Raw genomic sequence first — 22,081 nt, forward strand, 5'->3', positions numbered from 1 at the left:
TCCAGACAGTAGGGAAGAGAAATTAACTTTAAGATGTCAGTATAGTCTTACTCCGTCGAATATATTTTAGCTGTGTAATGAAATCAAAAACAATCTCATACCTTCTGAAAAGTCTTTAGAAATGAAACTTTATAAACATGTTTGAGCATCTCTTTCCCTTTTATGTGTTTTATGTCCACTTTGGTCATTTTACTGGTAATCAGACACCACTGAGCAGCTGGGAGGTGGTGTTGTACGATTCTGTAATGTGCAGCCGCAGCCGGCGTGTCGGTTTCCTTACCCCAGATATAAGAAAGACTTTGCAAAAGTCCAACACAGGAAGGATTTGTAAGAAACTTGCTGCCTCCAGCGTGTCCTGCAGATTCTCCATGTTGAGCGACAACTTTGCTGTGTAGATAAAGTCAATGATCTTCTTCAAGCCTATTCGATTTACTCCATGGAGCTTGATGCACATTAAATCCTGTTCTTTCATCCCCCCTGCACCAGGAGAAGAGGGACAGACGAGAAAAGCAGGCACGTTATAACGACTCCGCCTCCTACATTATGGTATCAGGCTGACAAGTAAAAGAACAAAACTTACGTAACAGACAAAAATCGGTGGAGCTGAGCATAAAAGCGCCACACGCCCGATTGTGATGCAAATGTCAATGTAATGATTTCGGTGTCAAACGGCTTGAGTTCAGGGAGAGGACTGAAGGTCTCGGGGAGAAACCTTTGCTCAGCGTTTATGCACATCCAGCCGCCTTATCACTAATGAGCTAACCCTCACTTCAAGTACAGTGTCCCCCGTCCTCCTGCTTAAATACGCTCTTCCTTCTGCTCTCGCTGCGGAGCATTTTTCATCTTAATCGTGTACTTTAAATGCCAAATTCTCCAAACTTATTTCCCCTCCTGTCATGACATGAGACCCAAACTATCCCCGTCAGCTGTTCCGAAAACTGTACTTCGTTTTCGCCGCTCGTTATGCACAAAGTAACGCAAATGATGACGATGGCAGAGTTGGAAGTCTTGAGAAATGAAAACTCTTACTTAAGACGCATGTTAAAAAAAAAAGACGGACTGACAGCACCCGTCTCCTCATTTTCCCTTGTTTTTTTTTTTTTTTGATTGAAAAGTAATTGAATTTGGTCTTACTCCTGAGATTGGGGAGTCCTGGAGGAGCCTCTGCAGGCAGTGTGTCAAGGAGACGGAGCCGCGTTTACCTTCATTTATATTCATTGCGAGAACAAATGACCATGAACATGAGTGCATAACAAAGGCTTTACTGCATCGGATTTATAATAACACGAACGCGCACGTGACACGACACAGGGAGGTGGGCGCAAGGTCAACCTGAGTAATTTATAAAGGATGCTGATGTTCGGCGACGCGACCGAATCTGCGCGGACTGCTGAAGCAGAGAGAACAACGCCATATAATTTAAATCCATTTATTTTCACCAACAGTCCAAAGACATGCAATAATTGGTTGACTCTAAATTGGCTGTAGGTGTGTATATGTGTGTGTCTGTCCTGTGATGGACTGGTGCCCTGTCCTGGATATAAAAAAAAAAAAAAAAAAAAAAAAAAAAAAGACTGGATGGAAATTCACAAGTTATTTGGTAGTGGTGCTGGAGCTCGGCTGTTTCCTGACCCACCTGTGAACATGGCTTTGAAGTAGTCTGAGGAGGAGGCCATCATTGCACGGTGCACGGGGAAGGCTTCGTCTCCGTCCCCAGCCAGGAGTGTGACGTCGCATAACAAACCCTCTATCCTCAGCTGGTCAAATCCCTGCCAAAATAAAAGACAAATAATAGCAATAAAGAAGAGGCAAGAGAGGCTCAAACTGAGGAGATGTGAACCATTCTGGAGATAAAGGCCTCGGCTCCGTCAAGGCCGGACTCGGACGACAGCGTAATTATTCAAAATCTTGTCAAATAAGGTCGCAGAGCAAAAAGTCATGGATACTGCGCTTGGGTTCCGTCGAAATCTTGAACTCCAAACTGGCAGTGAGGATAAAGCAAAACGCCATCAGCCTGTCAGACGTGAGCTTATGTGGACTTGAAAGGATCCGTGACAGCCTTCTGCTCTCCTTGGGCTGTCTGACTGACTGTGGCCTGCTTGTTTTCCTGCAGTCTTTAAAATTGCAGGTTTAGCTCTTCGGCTATACCGTCCCCTTGTTAGCGGAGCAACATCGTGAGGAGACAGAACCAAAACGCATTAGCCACAGTATGTCTGTCTACGGCTGTCTGGATCTTCTGGGAGAGGACTCTCTCATCCACACCTGATTTCCCTACCTAGCAAATCTCATTACTCTAAGATGTGGTGAGTGAAAATATAAAAAAAACATTTTATATAATAATAATAATATAAATACTTGAACAACCCTTGAGGAATGTGTGTGTGTGTGTGTATGAGGGTTTACGTGTTTATGTGTCATAGAGGGCCACCTAACCGATGTCAACGGATCCAACTATCGAGTCAAAAGATCAGATAGGCCTGAAAAATCATTATCAGACCCTTACCGCGCTGTGACAGCAGAAGATTAATGAGCAGCAAGAAGCAGCCAACGGGCATTCGCTTCCGATGAGAGCTGATGACAAACGACAGCCATCGCTGTTGCAGCAAACAGCGCCGTGCCCGCAGTGCCCACCGCCACTTCAGGTCGAGCTTTAATGTGCTATGTCGGCTCACTTCTGTTAAAAGGCTACGGCGTGGTATAGTTTTGGATGAGACATAACCATCGGACTAACAAACACTACGAGCGTGAACTCTCTCACCTGAAGAACCACTGAGCTGTGTGTGTTGCTTGTGAAAAACCGAGTGTTTCCAGTCTTTGATGCCTGAAGGTGAGCAGAGATGCCCATATCACCATAGCCCAGAGCCACTTTCATGTGAGCGTCGTCGTCCTCCACGAGGGATCTATCGGGAAGAGGGGAAGAGAGCCGTTACTTCAAAAGAGTAGCAGGAAGAAAAAAAAAAAAAAAAAATCTAATTTTATCTTATGGAAAGTGGGATGGAAAAGTTTTCAAAGTGACACAACTTCAGGACATGTTGGGAGGTGATAGCCTGATTGTTAGATAACCTGAAAAGACGGAACCGTCCAGCGGAATACGTAGCAAAGAGACAGAAAAACAAAATCTGTCCAGGTTCTAAAGAAAAACGGATACCTTACAGTGATAAAAATGACTTGTGGGAAAACGGCTACAAATTCTATCACAGCCACATTTGTGTCCATAAATAATCAAACGATCATGATTTCATTCTTCAACAGAAGCTTGAAACGAATACATATTTGGAGGAGCTACATTCATTTGTATAGCTGGACAAGCGTCAAGAAACACAACTACGCTGGAAACGGACCAAACGGCGTCCGCAGCACCACATGCTGCAGCCAGGGATGGTGATATCACTCGATTAGTCAGACTGTTCTTTCAGCTCCCGCCAAAGTAAGACGACGATGGGCCTTTCATTTGTATCCGTTGCAAAATTTGACTGAAACCCTCGAAATCTCCTGAAGATCTCAGCATTAACGCAGATTAAATATCACGGTGGGTTCAAGCACTCGATTCAATTTGATGTGGATATTCACTCTGCCCGCTGGATCCTTCCTCTTTCTTCTGTGAGACCCTAAACCTTTAGGTTATAGCACCATAATTGATCATTTCCACCTGGGTGGCTGTGGGAGAGTGGTTCAATCACCAGCTCTCCCTGCCCGTGTGCGAGCGCGTCCCTGGACAAGAGAGAAATCCACAGTTTCCAATTAGATTTCAGCTTGAATTGATGGTGTTAGTGTGAGAACATGAAGAAAATTTGAGAACTGTGACAAAAAAAAAAAAAAAAACTCTAGAAATGCAGTCAGGGCATTTGTACAAAACATAAAAAATTAAAATAGTATTGATTCTTAAAAATACATTGAATATCTTCATGCACCTAGCATCAATGAACCCTTTCCATTTTCAACAGAGGACCGAAATGTCAACATTTCATGTCTTGAAGCTAAAACTCACTCATTAGAGTGAAGATAAATGACAACTGGGATCCGCTCCATGCTGGCCATGAGGACGCCCCTCAGCTCTCGCACCACAATCAGAGCCGGCTCAGTACTTTTCACACTGTTTGCTCCATTCGAAGTCAATATCACAGGTTGTAATGAAGATTTTGATCTCTAGGCAGCCTGAGCACAACGTTAGAAGCAGGGATATAAAAATACACCACAGAAAAGAATTAAACTAAAGCACTTCCAGAGGCAGGTACGAAGGAGCAAATGTGATGACTAACTCTTGGTTGACGTTTCAAGGATTTTCTTTTTTTTGTTGAGGACAAACTGAAATCATAGTTACATACCCGAATAATGCCTTCCTAAACATAGAAACACTTAGATGTTCAGGGTTTACTGAGACACTGAAAAGTGTGGAAGATATCATCAGTAAACTCCTCAACTACATGATTTATCATCTGTGTTATGTGAGGACATGCAACGAGAAAACTGTTTTCGCAACAAGCGGCACAGCGCCGAAAAGATCATTATGCTTCGGAAGCAGTGTAAGTGAAAGCTGAGAAATAACACCAGCGCATGTTATCTGCTTTCAGAGAGAGAGAGAGAGAGAGAATTTCATGGACGAACACTGGTAATGATGATTGAAATAAACTGAAGTCCTTTTCAGAATCTGAAACCAATTTATAATCCAGGTTTCCATCAGAGAAACAGCATTATAATGGAAAGTCTCTTAACTGAGCTGTGAGAACATGGTAATATAGCATAATAACCTGTAGATGATCTTCCTGTGCACTAAGCGGGGCCTGAACGTGTGATGGAGTCTAGTGAAAAAAGGCGCGCGGCAGCTTTGGCTAGAGTGAAAATGAAAACAAAGCTAATCTGACTCACAGCCTCAAACGGAGCCCTCCTGGGACGCGAGTACATTCTGTGCAGACAAAACTGACACCGGAGAACGAAGCTCATTTAGGTAAAGGAATACGTAATATAAAGTGTGGACTGACAGAGACCATGAAAGTGCATAATAATCTCCGCAATTTGTACCAGGAGCAAAAAACTGAGGACTGTTTATTTAACGGCTGTGACTCCCTTGAAAGGCAGACTACTGTTTGCAAAAGGAAAAAACCAGAAGTTTAATAAAGCAGCATAGAAGAGATGAATAAACACTTAAGTCAACTGTTTATTCATTTAGCCAGCCCTTTTTCTATTAATAAAGTCAAAAAAAAAAACGTAACTGTTAAAAAGTATGTATTTCTCCCTCTAAATGAAATCCGGGCTGCTCTCGGAGCGGTACGAAGACAAGACAGCGGAGTCAGTGAAGGTGGCATCCAAGGCTGAGAAAGTGCTCATTTTCAGATGAAGATTGGCTTGGTTTTTGATAAAATATTCTTTTACAAAACTGTCTGGCTCAGCATCGTTGTAAATTTGCGTCTTCAAACGGCTCCATGAGCAGGCAGCGCTTGTCAGATGGAGAAGACTAATGGTTTTTTTTTTTTTTTTGGGTGGACTATTTATATAATGAAGCATTTTGAAGTCCTTGTCTGGCTGAACACTTCATTTTTTTTTTTTTGTGGTTAGCAGAAAGGTTTTTCGTCATTTGTAAGTAAATGCTCTGTGTGCTTTGAAGAGATGTTACTCAACATTTTTGAATAAAACATGGCTCTTAGATGCAATTAAAAGGATGGTCAGGCTGCTGTCGGTGCCACACAGCTCTTCTGCACTCCTGACATTAACTTCTTCATTAATAAGGAAGATTTATGATGATGTATTCTAAACTTACTTCACTTTGATTTTTTTTTTTTTTTAAGTGTTACTTTCTCTCTAAATAACAATGAGGTGAATATTTAAGGAAATGTGGGGCATGAACATTTCATATTCTTTTCAAGCTAAGGACAAAAACCAGACAGAAATGATGAGCATGATGCAGAGCATTGATTGGGGGGGGGGGATACTGATAAACCATAAATACTATAAATACTAATACTTCTTCACTTTTCAGACTTCAGGGACGCTCATTACAACATCATCAAATTTGAATGAGTTACTCAGTACAACAAACAATCTTATTTTTTTTTATTCCTACCTAAATTTGGAAGAAAATAAATGTTTCCAAAGGCTAAATGGGGTCTGAGATTGTCCTCAATAGGCCCAAGTCAGTGGATTATAACAGTCGGGCTCTATTTTAAGAGGGACCTCAGATGATGTTATGTACGTCTGTAATGGGACGGCCTTTATGTAACACATGTACATGCTATTCCACTTCTGAATACAGGCCAATTGTCAAAGCAACCGGGAATAATGATGTGGAGAGCCGTTACATAAAGACAAGGGCGTGCACGTCATGGTGCATGTGGAAAAAAAAAAAAAGGAAGAATGTCAGTCATTTGTAGTTAATTTATTAAGTCTGGCAGACATTAGTGCAAAATGTGTATCGTATCCGTGATGCTCGGAGTCGAAACGCGCAGAAGGCTGACTCCTTGTATCCAAGTCGATTGAGGAGGTTTGACGCGGAATTGGTGTCATATTAGGACACACTTTGGAAGAGATTTTCCCATTAAAGACTTAATCATCGGTGCCTGGTAATTCTTTTAAAGGATTTATGTTGAGCACACTTAGATCTATGCCATCCCAACACTGAGCTGACAACACAACAACCTGGTGGCTTCAAAAACGCCGACGCCCGTCACCAAGCAGAATAAAAAATTCATTTGTTTTTCCATGTTTGTGCGCAAAACTTCCAGCTTCATAATTTGGGCTGAGATCAAATACTCTATTGCAGAAGTACAAAAACTCTTTAATCTGCTTTGTTTATGACTGGAGAGTGAAAATGAACGTACATGTTTGAATTAAAATGTTCTCATTTGTTCTGAAATAATCATCTGCAGTGTGATTGATGCACAGTCATTGATTGATAAACTGAATTCTGAAATTTGTCCTTTGTTTGTGAAATTAATGAAAACGGTAAAAGCTCGTGATACAACTTCAAAATAATATTCATTTGTAGCGATGTGAGGCACAGAAATTGGAAACTCTGCCTTTGATGCAAAATCTGTTAAGAGAAGGTAATTAGCGTCGACGAGCCCAAAGAAAACTCTCGCAATTCGACAGTGTAGTCGTACCGAAATAGTTACACGCCCAGGAATTGTGGGAAGGAAAGTTTGTTTCTCACTTCTTCTCCAAGAAACTTAACTTTAAGACTCTGATATGCGGAGCAGACCTCAAAGCCGACGGAGGCTGAGTGATCAAACGTTTTGTGTCACCTCACATCGCTTCACATCTTCGCACTTGAGCGCACTGAGAAGAGACTGCGGTCGGCTGTTAGTCGGCCGCAGTCGTATTGTGTTTTTTTTTAAGACTAACGATTGGGCCAAAGACATTTGGGATATATGATGGATAAACATTAAGAGAAGGTCAGGCTGGATCTGATCGTCATTCCTTGCACATGCTGAACTGAGGAACAGGAAGGAAGACGAATGAGGAGTCGTCAACAGCGAGGACAAAATCAGCACAAAAACATGGAGGACTCAGCTACCACGAAAGGTAAGGAAGACTTAGGCGAAACGGACCTGTCTACGCGTGCTGAAGAGATTGGGAAGATTGAGACTTCAATGCAGCGCCACTGTTTGTTTGATGGAAGGATGGGGATCGGTAGCAAGGTGCAGTTCACACGGACATGATCAAGGACAGCGTCTAGCGGGGGGGGAGGGGGGGGGCTACGAACACCAGTACCACTAAATGCTCATCGGCTTTAACAGTAGTCACAAGCACACTGACACAGAGCACGGGCGATGTGCTGGTGCATTTACCCCGTCAGGTGGTAAGTCGGACAGGCAGCGAGGAGAGAGTGGGTTGTCCAAACCACAAAGGAGTGTTGGTGGCTGCCGGAACGAAACAAAGAAGACAACAGCTACAGCATCCCACGTAAGAGTTGTGCTCTTCCCAAAGACACCAAAAAAAAAAAAAAACCTCAAAAAAAAAACACAGAAGCAGGATTTCTCATTGCATTGGTGACCAGAGAAACCTTGATGCTTTTGATTATTAAAGCTTTAAGTGCAGTTCAGGACTGACCAATGTAAGAAAAATTCATCAAACATCAGAGAATATTTTACAAGTTATTAGTCAGTTAAGTCCCTGGGATTTGTTTCTTTTTCTTAATTCAAAATTTTGGCTTTACCTGGAGTTGTGTTTCCACGATAAACCATATTTCAAAAAAAGAACGAAAAAAAAACCTCACTGAGAGATTAAAGTGTCACTAATCTCACTGTATAATGTTGAGAAGTAACCAAACCTTTAACAAAATGAGGGCAGATTGGAGGATGAATGGAGATAAAACCTCACATCAAACTATTCATTATAATACGCCATGATACTGCCTATCTCCTAGAGGGGAGACCGCTATGTCAGAAGCTTTAAATTAAGAGGAATTAAAAAGATGAAAGGACGCTCCCCTTTCATCTGTTTTTCATTAAATCGTTCTGATGCACAATGCTGACCACAGGCTGAGTCTGTAGTGATAGAGAGAGATGTAGATAAATCCTCTTTATTTTGGCGCTAAATTTTTTTCATAAAGACACATCTCATCTTGAACGCATGCATTCGGCTTCAAACACCCCCTTAGTGAATTTCGTTAATTACAATCTGCTGGTTTCTGAGATCATAGATGGAACAATGATAGGATCAGAGCAGTGAGAGCAGACTCATTACCAATAATGTATTGCTGTGGTACAGAAGGTTATCAAGAGAGTCTGAGCTGGCATCTGAAACAGCCTGATTGAGTTTAATCCTTTTTTTTTCCTTGTAACAGGTACAGCAACGCAATAGAAACATTAATGCAAAGCTACAGATCTCGTTTCAATTTGACCCACGCTTCGTGTGAACAGAGACGGTAGCGCTTTTATTCATTTTTTTTTTCTTTAGCAACTTAGGTTTCGAGCTGAGTTGGGACAAAGAGGCAGTCAGAAAAGCCCTGAGCGGAGGAAGTGCGGGGAGTGGAAAAGAGGCAGTGAGGGGAAAAAGGGCGGCAGTCTAACCAGTCTTTTCAAGTCAGCAGAAAGCCTAAAAACATCCTTCCACCAGTGACAGTTCAGGAAGCTAAAATCAACTTGGCTTCTTGCCTGAGATGACAGTGGAGGGGGTCTTAAAAGATTAATGAGTGTGGCTTTACTGCCTCGTCATGCTTAGCCATGCATTGGTGGGAGCGTTAATAATCTCATCTATTTCAGGTTGTAGCATCTGGACGATCGATGTCACAGTTTCTGGAGGAAAGGCGCCTTGAAACATATATGTCATTCATAAGTACGCGCTCACATTTTCCTTCAATTTGATTTCACGCTCGCTTCACCTTTTGTGACAGGATCACTATTTTTTCAGCTCTCGATTTACAGCGCCGTGAACCTGACGTACGGCTTCGACCGTTCTGCTCAGATCAGCGTTAGAATTACTGGGGTCAGTTTAAAGGTTACAAGTTAGCAGGTATGATGAAAAATGGGTGTCCTGTATGATTAAATGTGCGAGCAGACAAGTCTTTTATTGCATCACTTCAGGGGACTTAACTCAACATGAGCTCTTATTCACAGACGACCAAAAGCACACTTTCAAAAATGGCTCAAGTACTAAAAAAGAGATTGAATCAAATGAAATTTTATTTAATGACATGCCCTTAACCAGCCTGTACTCAGTGACCAATAACGAAAGCAACTGTTGCACTTCTATTAACAATTTCCATCTGAAATCACTGACGAAGACAAACAAACATTTTCCTCAGGCAAACCAAACTCTAATTACTGGCATTATATTTGCTCTTAACATGTGTTAGGAATCTACCTGGAGCTCATCTGTGGCAAACCAAGCTAATGTCATAAAAATGAACACACCTGTGGATAGAAGGATTCCTGAGTTCACTCTACATGTCGGGGCAAATACAGACAGGAAGTTGTAGAGACGCTCCTTAAATCTCAAAAATACATCAGTGGTGAGGCATAAAAATGGAGAAGGTTGTAAAATTATTCCTACAGCTGAGTGTTTTCCAGCCTCGATCATTATAAAACGCAAAAGTCTGGACCAGCTCGAAGTCTTTCTTTAGTCGGCAGTCTAAACCCAGTGGTCGCTGTGACAGATTAAGAAGACCTCTGCAGAAAAACCTGCTTGAAGGACGTCCATCTGAGCAGCACTTCATCAATCAGTCTGCTGGGGCAAAGTGGGCAGACAGAAGCCAATCTTCAGTAAAAGGCATCTGACAGTCCACTTGGGGTCTGTCAAATGCTATTGAACAAGGCTGAAAGGCATGAGGGGAGGAAAAGAGTCTTTGCTCTAATGACAAAAAATGCTACCTTAGAGGCAGATGTATAAAAACTATGTATAATCATAGCAAATACATTGTGCAGCTAATCTTGAAGTCCTGGGGAAAACTTGCTCCAGAATCCAAACAAAGGGGGTTGAGACCCCACAATGAGCCAAATCCTATGGCTAAAATGCCGACTTAGTGTCTTCCCATCGAGTAGTTGATGGTACTTGGGCAGCCCAGTCGAAGAACAGGCTTAAACCTCACACAACATCTGTGGAAGAGGCTTGACGATGGCAGTTCATGGATGTTTCCCGTCCAATCTGCAAGAGCAAGAGAGGATCTGCCAGAGAGACAAGCAGAAACCGTCCAAACGGAGTGGAGACTCTAAGCTTTAATTGCTACCAAAGGGATTTCCAGGACGACTGAATCAACGGTAGGAGATGTTAAGAGTTCTGATTTTTATTTGATTTCTAACAAAAACCTAAAAAAGTGGACTTGTTGAGAGTTAATTAAAAAGACAAAAAAAAAAAAAAGAACAACTAAATCCACAGCACAGTAAGAGGTGTGTGTGTGTCTCTCTCTCTCTCTAACAATGAAAGATCACAAGGCTCCTACAGTGCGCTTTGTGCTCTCAGTACATACACTCCACCAGCAGCTGAATCCAAACGCCCGTAAAAATAGAAGCGCGCAAGAAAAGGTGACGAGGTGCCGGGGTGGAAACACAAACAAGGACAGCTGCACGAGTATCTCTGAGGTGATGTGGTTACAGTCAGGAGGGAGATGCTTATTGGTCCTGGGGAGCAGTGCAATGAACGGTAACTAAACTGAACGGCTCTCTCAATCATTGAGTACAGCCATGCAATAAAATGAGGCACTGTACAGCTTGTGAAACCGCGTTCTAATACTGTGGTTCTCTATGACTATGTAATTTAATTCACCTTATTACAATAACATTGCAATAAACTGTATTCTCAGATGTGTGAAATTATTGCTTTTCACAAAATAACATTTTAAAATATTTCTAATAACTACAGCATCCAAAACTACAGTAATATGAAAATTATGGCAGCGGGATTGAATGAGAAACATCTAGAATTATATCCCTTACATATATCTTTGAAAAAGATTGCCTATTTATTCGCAAACCAGACACTTAAATCAAATACCAAAGCTATCAGGTTACAACGTAAGCCCAGCTTTATGATGATCCAGAGGGTTCGAGCCTCCCGGTATACAAACACACTGTGATTCAGCAAGTGCATTTTATTTTTCCATCTCGCCTGGAGCGACAACCCATTTTGTCTTTCAACTAATCAGAAAAAAATCAACAATGGAGGTAAAATGAACTTTGCAGAGAAGTTATTGGGAGTTTTTGTTTATCACGGAAACAACGGCGAGTCAGAAAGCAGGACGCCGTGGTTCAGTCTGAAAACTCATCTCTAATATTCTTTTTGTTCCATCAAACACACCGAGGTGCTACTGCAATGATGATAGCAGGCTCGGGGGATGGATTGAAAAACAAATCTGAATATGTTCATCATCGTCATCTCGCAAGAAATAAATCATAATAAAGGACCGTCATCTGCTGGGTTGAGTACATTTTTTTTTTAAACTCAATTCATGTGGAGCCATCACTTTTAGGACTATTTCAAACATCTGTGTGCCTGTTCTCATGAAAATGGGCATTTCCCCCACTAATACTGTGGCTGAACCTACTGAATAATTACAATTATAATGGACCAAAGGGTTACTATATCATGTACTGTAATCACACTGGGATTTTTTTTATTCTAAAATCAGGGGTTATTGAAGCTGTAATATTTAAAAGAACAGACATTCAAAAACTAATAACAGTAAAGAGGAACATTAAACACAGACTTGAGCGATAACTAAAGTATCTACAGATGAGTGTTTAAAACAGAGTTCTATGGATAATGTTGCTTCAATCACTGCAAATGACCTCTCCAGTCTATGTATGCTCTCTTAAGTGCATAACTGCATTTTCAAATCAAGTAAGATCATATAAGATCATATCCTTGACATGAAAACAGGATTGTCACCTAAAATGAAGCTTGAAAAAAAAAAAAAAGCATTAACCTAAACTACAAGCGGTGAAGGCAAACAAGCTTCATAACATGTTTGCTCGTGGGCGGAGCAGACAATCTGTCAATATGTAACAAATGCTAAATCAACCAGAAGGATGCTGTTCGAGGGAACACAACCCAGCGAGAGCCAGAACATGTAAGCCAAAAGGACAACTGCAGCCAGAATAGCAGTTATTTGTAAAGATCGCTTGCATTACTTTCTGTTCGTTATGTATCGTCATTATATGCGGGTTTGCGATGCCACTGGCACCGCGGGCCGATGGGATCGCTGAGCATATGCAGGCGAAGCAGGGGACACGTTACTTCCAAGATTGACTCCAGACTGAAGGAAAAGGCCGGAGATGTGTCAAAACAAGAGCGAATGAGAGGTGTCAGCATAACGCTGCCGGAGCTCAAATGACTACAGATGCACAGCTCTGCATACAAAGGGCCTTAATCTGTTACTGTCCAAACAGCGGACGCGTGATTAATTGTGAATCCTGTCACATTCGTATGGGTCAGCAACAATTACGTTTATTTCTATTTTTAGTCACACTGACTACCCGCATGACACACACACCCCCTAATGTTCAAGGCCAATTAAAGCAGCTGCAGCCATGTAAGCAGAGCAAAATTCACCAGGGACGAGGCTTTGGCGGGAATTAATGGCAAAAAAACCACACTTCTATAAAAAGCAAAGCAGTAAAGAGTCAGAAGAAGAAACCGGCAGCAAGTAGATGAAACCAGAGGCACTGCTCGTGTCAACAGAAGGTTTGAGAAGCTCTGCAGTCTTTTCAATTCTGTCTTTAAAGGCACGACAAGTCAAAATCGAAACTGCCCCACTTTTGTGTCTTTCGTAGAGGTAGTTGATCCTGAGTCCAGCTCTCGGTGCGATGACACTTGCAGAAGCTTTCACAAGTTAATAGATCCAGGAATTGCACAAAACGGCACACATCTCAGTGTCAAAGAGGATTCTTCTCTTCTTTATGAATAGTTAAAAGATAAACTGATGAGTTACTCGCTAGACCACAGGTGTCAAAAACGAGGACTGGGAGCCAAAACTGGACCAATTTATTGCAAAATGTAAGAATAAATAAGACTATATTTTTAATAGAATCAATTAATTTTTCTAATTTGTCCACAGAGAGGTAATTTTGTCAGCATGAGTCAAAATGGTAACAATGCCCAGATCCAAGACATCAGTGACACCTAAATGGCTACCTGGGAGGAATGCAGCATTTATGCTCTTCTTTCAGAACATCTTTCAGAACAATTCCAGGAAGTTTGAGAAATGTTGTGAGATGTCTGTATTTGTTGTTCATCATTCCTTCAGACCGCAATGATAATTTTGGCTGGTTGTTAATCTTAAACTGATCTTGAGCTGAAAGAGGTTGATGTAAATGTTTGAGATCGCATCATAATAGCAAATAATCAGCTGAATGCTAAATAAAACAGTATACATGCGATATCTTTAAACTTGCAATAGCAGATTTGTTTCCAGCTGTCCTGCACAGCAGGTCTATCATTCATTTTTTAAGTCACACGTTTATTTTTGGCACTCCAAAAGATTGCTTCTTACTCTTACAACATGTTCTGACATCTCGAAGGGAACACGGTGAATCTGATATGACGCGGGGGTTCAATACGGCGTCTGCGAGGGTTTCTTTTTTTATTTTTGGCCGATGAGATGCGTGCTGGCCACGCTGGACGGTCCCCGGCTTCGTCGCAGCTCATCTCTGAGTGGACGGGCCGCAGTGCGCGTCTGCGAGGAGGACGGAGATGAGCACAGATACGACAGTCTCACCTGACTGAACTCACTTGACGCTCTGCCAGCCAGACTGCCTGCGCCTCCCCTCTGGCCTTTCCAATGAAAATAAATGATCCCTTGATGGCCGTTGCTTTTTTTTTTTGTACGAAACAGCCACAAGTCAGCGCTAACTTAATGTCCATTCCAAAGGGCAGTTATATTAAAAGCTCCAGGACAAATTTTCTACAGTTTTTTCTTTTTAAAAAAAAAAAAAATTAGTCATTATTGTGTGTATTCGTGAGATAATGGACACACATGAATATCAAAACAAATCCACAACGCTGGCCTGGTTTGAATGTTGGCAGATGTTGCTTCCAGGGAAAGGGGGGGGGGGCACATTCAGTATTCTGTGATTTTAAAGCAAACGATTAAACAGGCTTATCTAACATGTTTCATGATAATTGCGTTATGTTGTTTCACATCACTGTGATCAGCGGTTATCTGGCCGGGCCTTTGGAGGCCGTATTAATCATTCACATGCAACGTCCTCCTTTAGCAGTGGGCAGTCTTAATCGCTCCGGCACATAAAACGCATACAAACAAACACTGCATAATTTATTTCAATGGGCTAATGAAGCGAGAATCTTTGCCTGTAGTTGCACTTAGGAGTACAATGCTATAGCGCGTTGGCTTTAAGCTGTGGCTGTAACTTCTCTGCAGGCGTATCCTCTCACGGCTGAATCCAATTAGCACATAAATCACTGGTGTGATTTATCTCGTGAGACTCTCGAGAATAATTCTATCGTCTTATGCATTCATGATCAGGAAAAATGCCTTTTTTGTCAGTGCAAGTTGACATTCAAACTCAAAGCAAAAGAAAATCTTCCAGCTCTTATTAAGTTTGATGTCAGCTGGAAGATCAGTGATATTCAAATCATTTTAAAATGAGTAACTTAGTGTTACTGTAGTTAGCGGTAGATTTAAAAGCAACGTGATATAAACCAATGAGCCATTTACTTTAGAGACGGGAAAAAAAAAAGTCATCTGCTGGAAGCAGCTATGGGGATTTAGGCAGCAACAGCAGCAAAAGGATTTGACAGCCACATGAGGCATGTAAAGCGTCTTCATTCGCAAAAATCTGTTAAACACACTTTCAAAGCGCTCATTTTTACCTATAGTTGCGCACTCTCTGTGGGATTTAATCTGGTCACGCTGCCGTTAACGGCAACCCCCAAACCGGCTGTAATAACAGAATATTTCTGAAGACAAGCTGCCTGTGAGTAAAGCTATCTCGTCTTTAGGAAGAGATTTTATGAGCTGCCAGCAAACAACGAGAAAACTAAAACCGGCACGCCCGAGAGACAGCAGAATAAGTCACTTTTAAACTCTTGAATATAAAATCAGAATATTAAGGCTGAAATGCCTGTGATGTCTTGCCCTTTTTTTTTCCAGCCTCCTCTGAAGGGCTGAGTTTGCAGGCTTTTGCCTTAATTAGATTGTTGACAAAGAGTGACGGGAACACAGAGTGCGAAAAAAAAAAAAAAAGGAGTATGACATGTGCTAAAGGTCCCTGTCAGAAATCAAACATGCGCCGCTGCAGTCGAGGCTGCTGGCTCACCATGACACCTCCGAGAAGTGATTACGAAAGACAGCAGTCACATATATTAAGTGCTTAAGACTGAACCACGGTGAGATGAGGGATGACATTCATTTCAAGGACTTTTTTTTGCGGAATAAAAGATAAACCCAATGACTTCTTACTGAGCCGAAGATTACTCCTTGGATCGTTCTGGCAGTGAACTCCAACCGCTCCGTGCTGGCAGCTCAAGAGCCCATATATAGATTAGGCTGGTTTTGAAGCAGGCAATAACACGCGGACAAATCCTAATTCTTTAAACAACATGTGCGCCGCAAATTCTGTGAAACTGCTCTTCTGTGTCCCTCCATCGTTTCCTGCTGATGAGGACAGAAAAAGACTTCCCTCCCACCGAGTTAAAAATGTCTCTGAAGGCCTATAAAGAGTCACTTCTCCCCGGCCACACAGTAACCTATAATTGGGGGGCCAAATATCAGCCTCCCTTAAAACCTTGCTATATGCACGTTTCAAAATAGCAAGCGGTCTGGCGGGGCAGAGCCACACTGGGCAGAGAAAGGTGGAGTCAGCCAGTGTGTGCACATTATTGCAGTTTCATTGAAAGAGTAATTACAGTCCTCCCAAAAAAAAAACACACACACTGTCATGTAGATCCAGAAAACAACAGAAATGCTGGACGTACAATCCTATTTAAAGTCTTGACAAGGTCTTTAATAATTCTGAAGTAGGGAGAGATACCTGCACTCGCTGATAACTCTTAGTAGATAAGTCACTTTCAAAGCTCTGACAGGAGTTTGGAGATAAAATGACACTAAGGCAGAATGAGAGGTGAAAACAGGCCGATCGAAAAGATTAAACCGGAGATGCAAAATAATTTACCCCACCATTCTACCATGCTGGGAGTGTTTTCAGAATAATTAGGAATGAACAGAGTTGCATTGCAATTGCTGTATGAATTTCAAAACCTAATAGTAAGATGATCTGTCAGCATATGAGCTCCCTGCTTCGTGAAGTGTCACAATATAAGGTCTAAATCATGCATTTCAGGATTCCATCCTACTAAAACGTTTCCTAATGTTTCTTTTAGACACTAAGTGGAGAACTGTACATGGTCCTCGATCATCGCTACCACTGGGATGCCCTTGAGCAAGGCCCTTATCTCCCAGCTGCTCCAGCAGAGATGCTCAGTGGCCAGTGGGCTTTTTGATGTGAGGCAGCAGCGTCTCGGAGCCAGAACGTACCGGCTCAACTGCCCTGATAAAATAATGACCAAATGTCAATAGTTTCAATAATGAAGCTTTTACTGCCGTTTTTCCACAAAGTTACAGTTTCTGAGAGCACAATGTACAAATGTAAGTGCATATTATATTCTGGGTATTTATAGCTCGTCATGTTTTGAACATCAGATTTTTACAGCTTTTAAAAAGATTGAAAAACAAAGGTATTAAAAAGAATTAATTTCACTGTAATATGGTAATATTTAAAATAAACATCAGGGTAAACCACCAAAATTAAGCTCTTAAGCTGCCAAACGGAGCTACATGCTAAGTGGAGATGGTGTCAATCCAGTTTTATACAAGCCCTTCCAAGTGAGCCATGTTAGCCTATGAAATTCCCCTAAGGCTACCGGTTAGCCTAGATTACCTTAAAAACTGTTCTTTCTCCCTGCTCCCCAAGAAAATGTTTGGCTGTCATTTAATTGTACGCAAATATCACGTTAACATAGAAGTGAAAGAAGACAGTTAATAATAGAGCGTTGGTAAAGGGGGTGAAGAGAGAGGATGGCGAGAGGCAGAGTGGAGCTCTCCCATGCTACCCTTCCCCCTTCCTGAACAGTAGCAGATGACAATAGCTTCTAAACCAGGGCACGCCAGACATCCTGACAAAGGCAGGCTCCTCCCAAGCTGCTGAGTCCCTGTTCCCAAATAAACATAGCCACAGGGACAGGGGCAGGAGGAAGGGATGTGGTGCCTGCCATGTCCAGGCTCGCGGCGAAACGAGTCCCTTTGCCCGAGAGCAAAAGATTGTGCCAGCGAGCCATGAAATTCACACTGGACAAGGCAAAGCTCCTGACACAGAACAAGCTTCAATCACACCGTGCCTAATTAGGGCTGCAACAACACACACAAAAAAAATATTCACCTTAAATTAAATAAAAATAACCTTAAGTGAAAAAGCAAATAAATCCATCTACATATACATTGCTACAGTTGCATACAGTGCATGCCATTCAGCTCTTACTCACATGTAGGCAGGCGAAAGGGGTGAGGACCTGGATGTCTTAAGAACTGGCACTGGGAATTTCCAGCTGACAGGAGAACCGCTTTTCCATTTTAACGGCATGTTGTTGTCACCAGAATGGTGCTACAGCAATACCAGCAGCAAAAACCATTTCCATGAAGAGGCTTCCAATGCAGTCTTCCATCCCACTCTGCCCACACCATTTAAGAGGGAGGGAGAGCGGCAGCGGTGGCGGCGGCGGCGGCTACAGAAATACGCTGGTGAAGGCAGTGCAGGCTCCAGTCAGGGTTGTGACTTTAGAGGCAGCACTGGGAAGCCAATAGATTGCATCCACCGCGACTACTTGCCCTGCTGCATTCACAGTTGTCTCATGGTAGGAGGAGGAGGAGGAGGAGGAGGAGGAGGAGGAGGAGGGGGGAAGAAGCCCTGCCTTCCCATCACCCTTCCAGGATCTCTGAATAGACCAGTAGCTAAGCAACACTGCCACCTTGTTAGAGGAGTTATGATTACAGCTCCGGGCTTGCTGTGTGGAGTCATGGACGGGAGTCAAGAAAGATAATTACAAAATGCATGCGGTTCAATTTCAGAGGATGTCTGGGGCGTGTCAGTAATTAATAACCGATTTATTTTATAATTCAGGTAACGTTTGGGGAGTATTATACTCCACCACTGATGTCTGGTGCAGGATTTTCTCACAGCCAAAACGACAGGGCTCACACAGTGTCTGTGTGGAGGCTCCATGTTCTCCCTGTGACTGAATGCATCGTGTCCAGATATTCCAGCTCCCACCCACTGTTCAAATAGATGCATATTGGGTTGGATCTATTTTTTTTAAGCTCCTTGGCTGCAACTCTGTCCCCCTGCAGTGAGAGAGACGACTACAGAAGCGAGTTCAGCTGACTCTCATCAGCCGCCGAGGCCGACTGACTCCGACTGGAGCAGTGATCGTGACAATGAGCGCAGCACAGCAGCGCTGTCGCTGCGACTGCGGCTACGCATGTTAGAATAATGGCAGCGAGACATCATTAAGGCTGTGATGTATTGGGCTACAACGTAACACTAGTCACAAGCAGTTTGTGCAACATCTGCCGCGGCTGAACTGTCACGGGGAAAATGTTGCGATCGTGCATCTTACTTAGCTAATAACGGGAGCAGTAAAAAGTAGTGGCGGTTTGGATTGATCAATAAACGCAAGATGAATTTGTGCATTTCCACAGATTCATTCTGCAGTCAGGAGGAGCAGCTTCCACCAGTGACTGCACACCGTCACGACCAAGGATTTTGAAACAGAAATGAGCAATAAAAGCATTGTGTAACATGTAATATCATCACCCCATTCAGTATCCTCAGCTGAGTCTTTTACAAACCAACTGGCTCAAAACAAACCTTTCATCTCGATCATAAAAGTGTAAAGAACACATTATGAAGGGAAAAGGACAACACCTAAAGAGAAATACAGATCAAAGTTGAACTTATCTTGGCAAAAGAAGAGGAAGAAGAACTCATCTGACAATTTTATAGCCATGAAATGTAAATAAATGTTATAGTCATAAACGGGTTCAGAGCTGCTCTGAAATTCTGCACCCACCTTAAACTTCGTTACATATTAACACCTTGAGGGACATTTGTAACATTTTTTTTTAAAGGAAACGTGACTTGGATTATGTGTTTAAGAGTTTAACGAGAAAGGATTAGCAGATGGAAAAGTGCAGCTTTTTTTTTTTTTAAATAAAAGTCACTAAAACAGAAGTGACAAAAAATAAATAAACAAAAGTATACTAGCTGATCTTTGGCCAAAAAAAAAAAAAAAAAACTAAGAGCAAAAACACTATCTAAAAGTCTTTAAATTCCATGTCACTTCCTCTGCCTGCAAACACTTTGAGCTGCAAGCGAACAATGTGACAGTCACCACAGCCTCCTGCGAAGCGTTCTCGTGGGCGCACATGCTCCGTCTGGTGACAGATTTTCCAACAATGTCCTTCTCAGAAAAGCTGTATATTTGTCCAGTTAATCTGTTCGTGTGTCAGATTTCAGCTGCGCTGCATATGCGTACCAGGCGCAGTCTGAAGGGGGGCGTTTCTGATTGTGACACACACACACACCTGTTCTCTCCTGTAAACCTCACCCCACCCAAACCGCACCGCCACGGCTGCAGGACCAGCTTTAGAGCCAGCAGCTTTTTCACTGCAAAGAAAACCTGAGTCGATACATTTAAAGGGCAGAATAACAATGAGGTCGAGTGGTTTTTACAATTTTAACACGCCGAGCCCCTAAAGAAGCTCTAATATACATCAGTACATTTTGTTCATCGCGTCGTTCCTGTCTTTTTCGTCGAGCGGCACGGTGACCCTGTCATCACACCTTCTACTTCGCGGCTCGTGCCTGAACTGGCAGGCTGACCTTGCGCCCGCCGCAAGGGTAGCAGTCATTCTGCCACTTCTGTCTAAGCCTGAAGGCTCAGCGCTACACCTGTTATCCTCACTTCTACTATATCACACTCCTGAAATCACAACACCCCCTTGTAAAGACGCCCGTTTCAAATAATGCTAGTAGCGCTACAATAACCCAACACCTGTCCCTTGTAAAAGATTTTTTATCTTAAATGACTGTTGGGAACTCTACCCCTGTGAATGGCAAGGTTTATGTAGCATGTGCAATTCAATTAGTTATGCGAAACCAATAACCCAGGGGAACTGATGCCACGGCGTTTTATGCTTTTGCAGTCAAACAGCCAGAGGTTACTCCAGTATCCGCTCCGGACAGCTTTAAGCTCTGCTGAGGCGGTTTCCACTCAAAATTGTGCTCGTACAGGTTGTGTTGTGTCTCAGCCACTTCCACACAGCCATAACCGTCTCTGCGAGCAACGGATCACCAACTGTTGTGCGCAAAACACTGTTAGATCATAAGATTAGCAAATCTGGAGCTCAATAAAGTTAATCTTTGAATTGTCTACACTGGATTCAATATACCAACAAATCCAGAGCGAGAGATTTAAAAGCAGGAGCGAGATCTTTGTGATTGTTTGGGATGAATACAAATTTGACTGAAAGGTTCTGAAAAATCCATCAGTTATTTAAGACCCCACTGCAACATCCCAGACAGATTGATTAAAGTGATTTAAAAGGAAATTATCTGAATGCAGCTCATCAGGAGTGAAATATTTTCTGTTTTAGGATTTACTCACTTTTTTTTTTCAGAATTCTGACCACTGAAAGCATTGGTCTATTAATCACAATAGTTAATAGCTTGGTTGGTTAATTATGTAAAGAGTTTTTGCTACAACTTCCCTATTTAACTGTAGCAACACTGATTGCAAAATACAAGCATATAGGTATTAGAATCACAAATCATCCACATTTAATGTAATAGTATATAAACATGGTCACTTTTCTCATCTTCTCTCATTAGCATCAAAATAAACCTACATTTCGAGCTAATTACCTCATAAACAAAGGAGTAAGTGTTCACTTCAGAGCACGATACCGTCAAATGATGAACTATAACACAGAACAAGAGGCAAAAAATATTTTTCTCAATGTGAAGTATTGAGTTGAGGCTTTTCTGTGTTTTTCACTTCGAGGTAGGTAACTTTGATCATTGGGAAAGCCACAAATCTATCTTCTCTACTCAAAGGGAGAATTGTGACTTCTACCACAAAATTATTTGTTTAGAGCTGCTGACCGGCTAAAAGGACAAAACACATTCAGAAACACAGCAACAACAAAATGATCACATCTGACATGCAGCGCAAATACAGTTACAATAAGTTTTCTTCTTTCATTACTGCAACTGTCAGACAAAGGCATTATCATTAAATGACATCTTTTTTTTCCCTTCTTTTTTCAAAATCAAAACTAAGAGCAGAAGTGCTCGATAGTGTGACGTCATGTTGCGTGCTGAAAGTTAAGTCATTTAACTCGGCGATACCGGACAGGGAGGAGGGTTAGAATGTGGAAAAAAACATTGGCTTGTTTGCCATTAACAAAACTGGGACACGCTAGAAGCCGCAATTTCTGACTGTGTGTGCAAAGGGCTGTGACAAACCTATTCAAACATCAGAATGACTGCTTGCAAACAATGGCAAAATTGCCAACTTTATACACAAACCAATGAGATAAGGGAGGTTGCCCCAGGTGAATTACTGTAACAAGTACAGA

The 22,081-nt window shown here is 42.1% G+C and overlaps 1 protein-coding gene across 6 annotated transcripts in view; it reads right to left on the minus strand.

The window, feature by feature from the left end:
* klhl13 (kelch-like family member 13) overlaps positions 1–22,081 on the minus strand; it is a 34,220-nt gene that overhangs the window by 10,298 nt on the left and 1,841 nt on the right. For 2 of the 6 annotated variants that reach the window (XM_030100706.1, XM_030100708.1), the window contains exons 3-6: positions 7,782–7,853; positions 2,759–2,900; positions 1,637–1,769; positions 281–477 (exon numbers count right to left, since the gene is read on the minus strand). In XM_030100706.1, the coding sequence (XP_029956566.1) occupies positions 281–477; positions 1,637–1,769; positions 2,759–2,900; positions 7,782–7,853 (544 nt within the window). Of the gene's footprint in view, positions 1–280; positions 478–1,636; positions 1,770–2,758; positions 2,901–7,781; positions 7,854–17,928; positions 18,285–22,081 lie in introns of those variants that run through there. The other 4 variants (XM_030100710.1, XM_030100711.1, XM_030100705.1 and 1 more) reach the window with 3 other exon arrangements.

This window comes from Salarias fasciatus, chromosome 10, assembly GCF_902148845.1.
Source record: "Salarias fasciatus chromosome 10, fSalaFa1.1, whole genome shotgun sequence".
NCBI lineage: Eukaryota > Metazoa > Chordata > Actinopteri > Blenniiformes > Blenniidae > Salarias > Salarias fasciatus.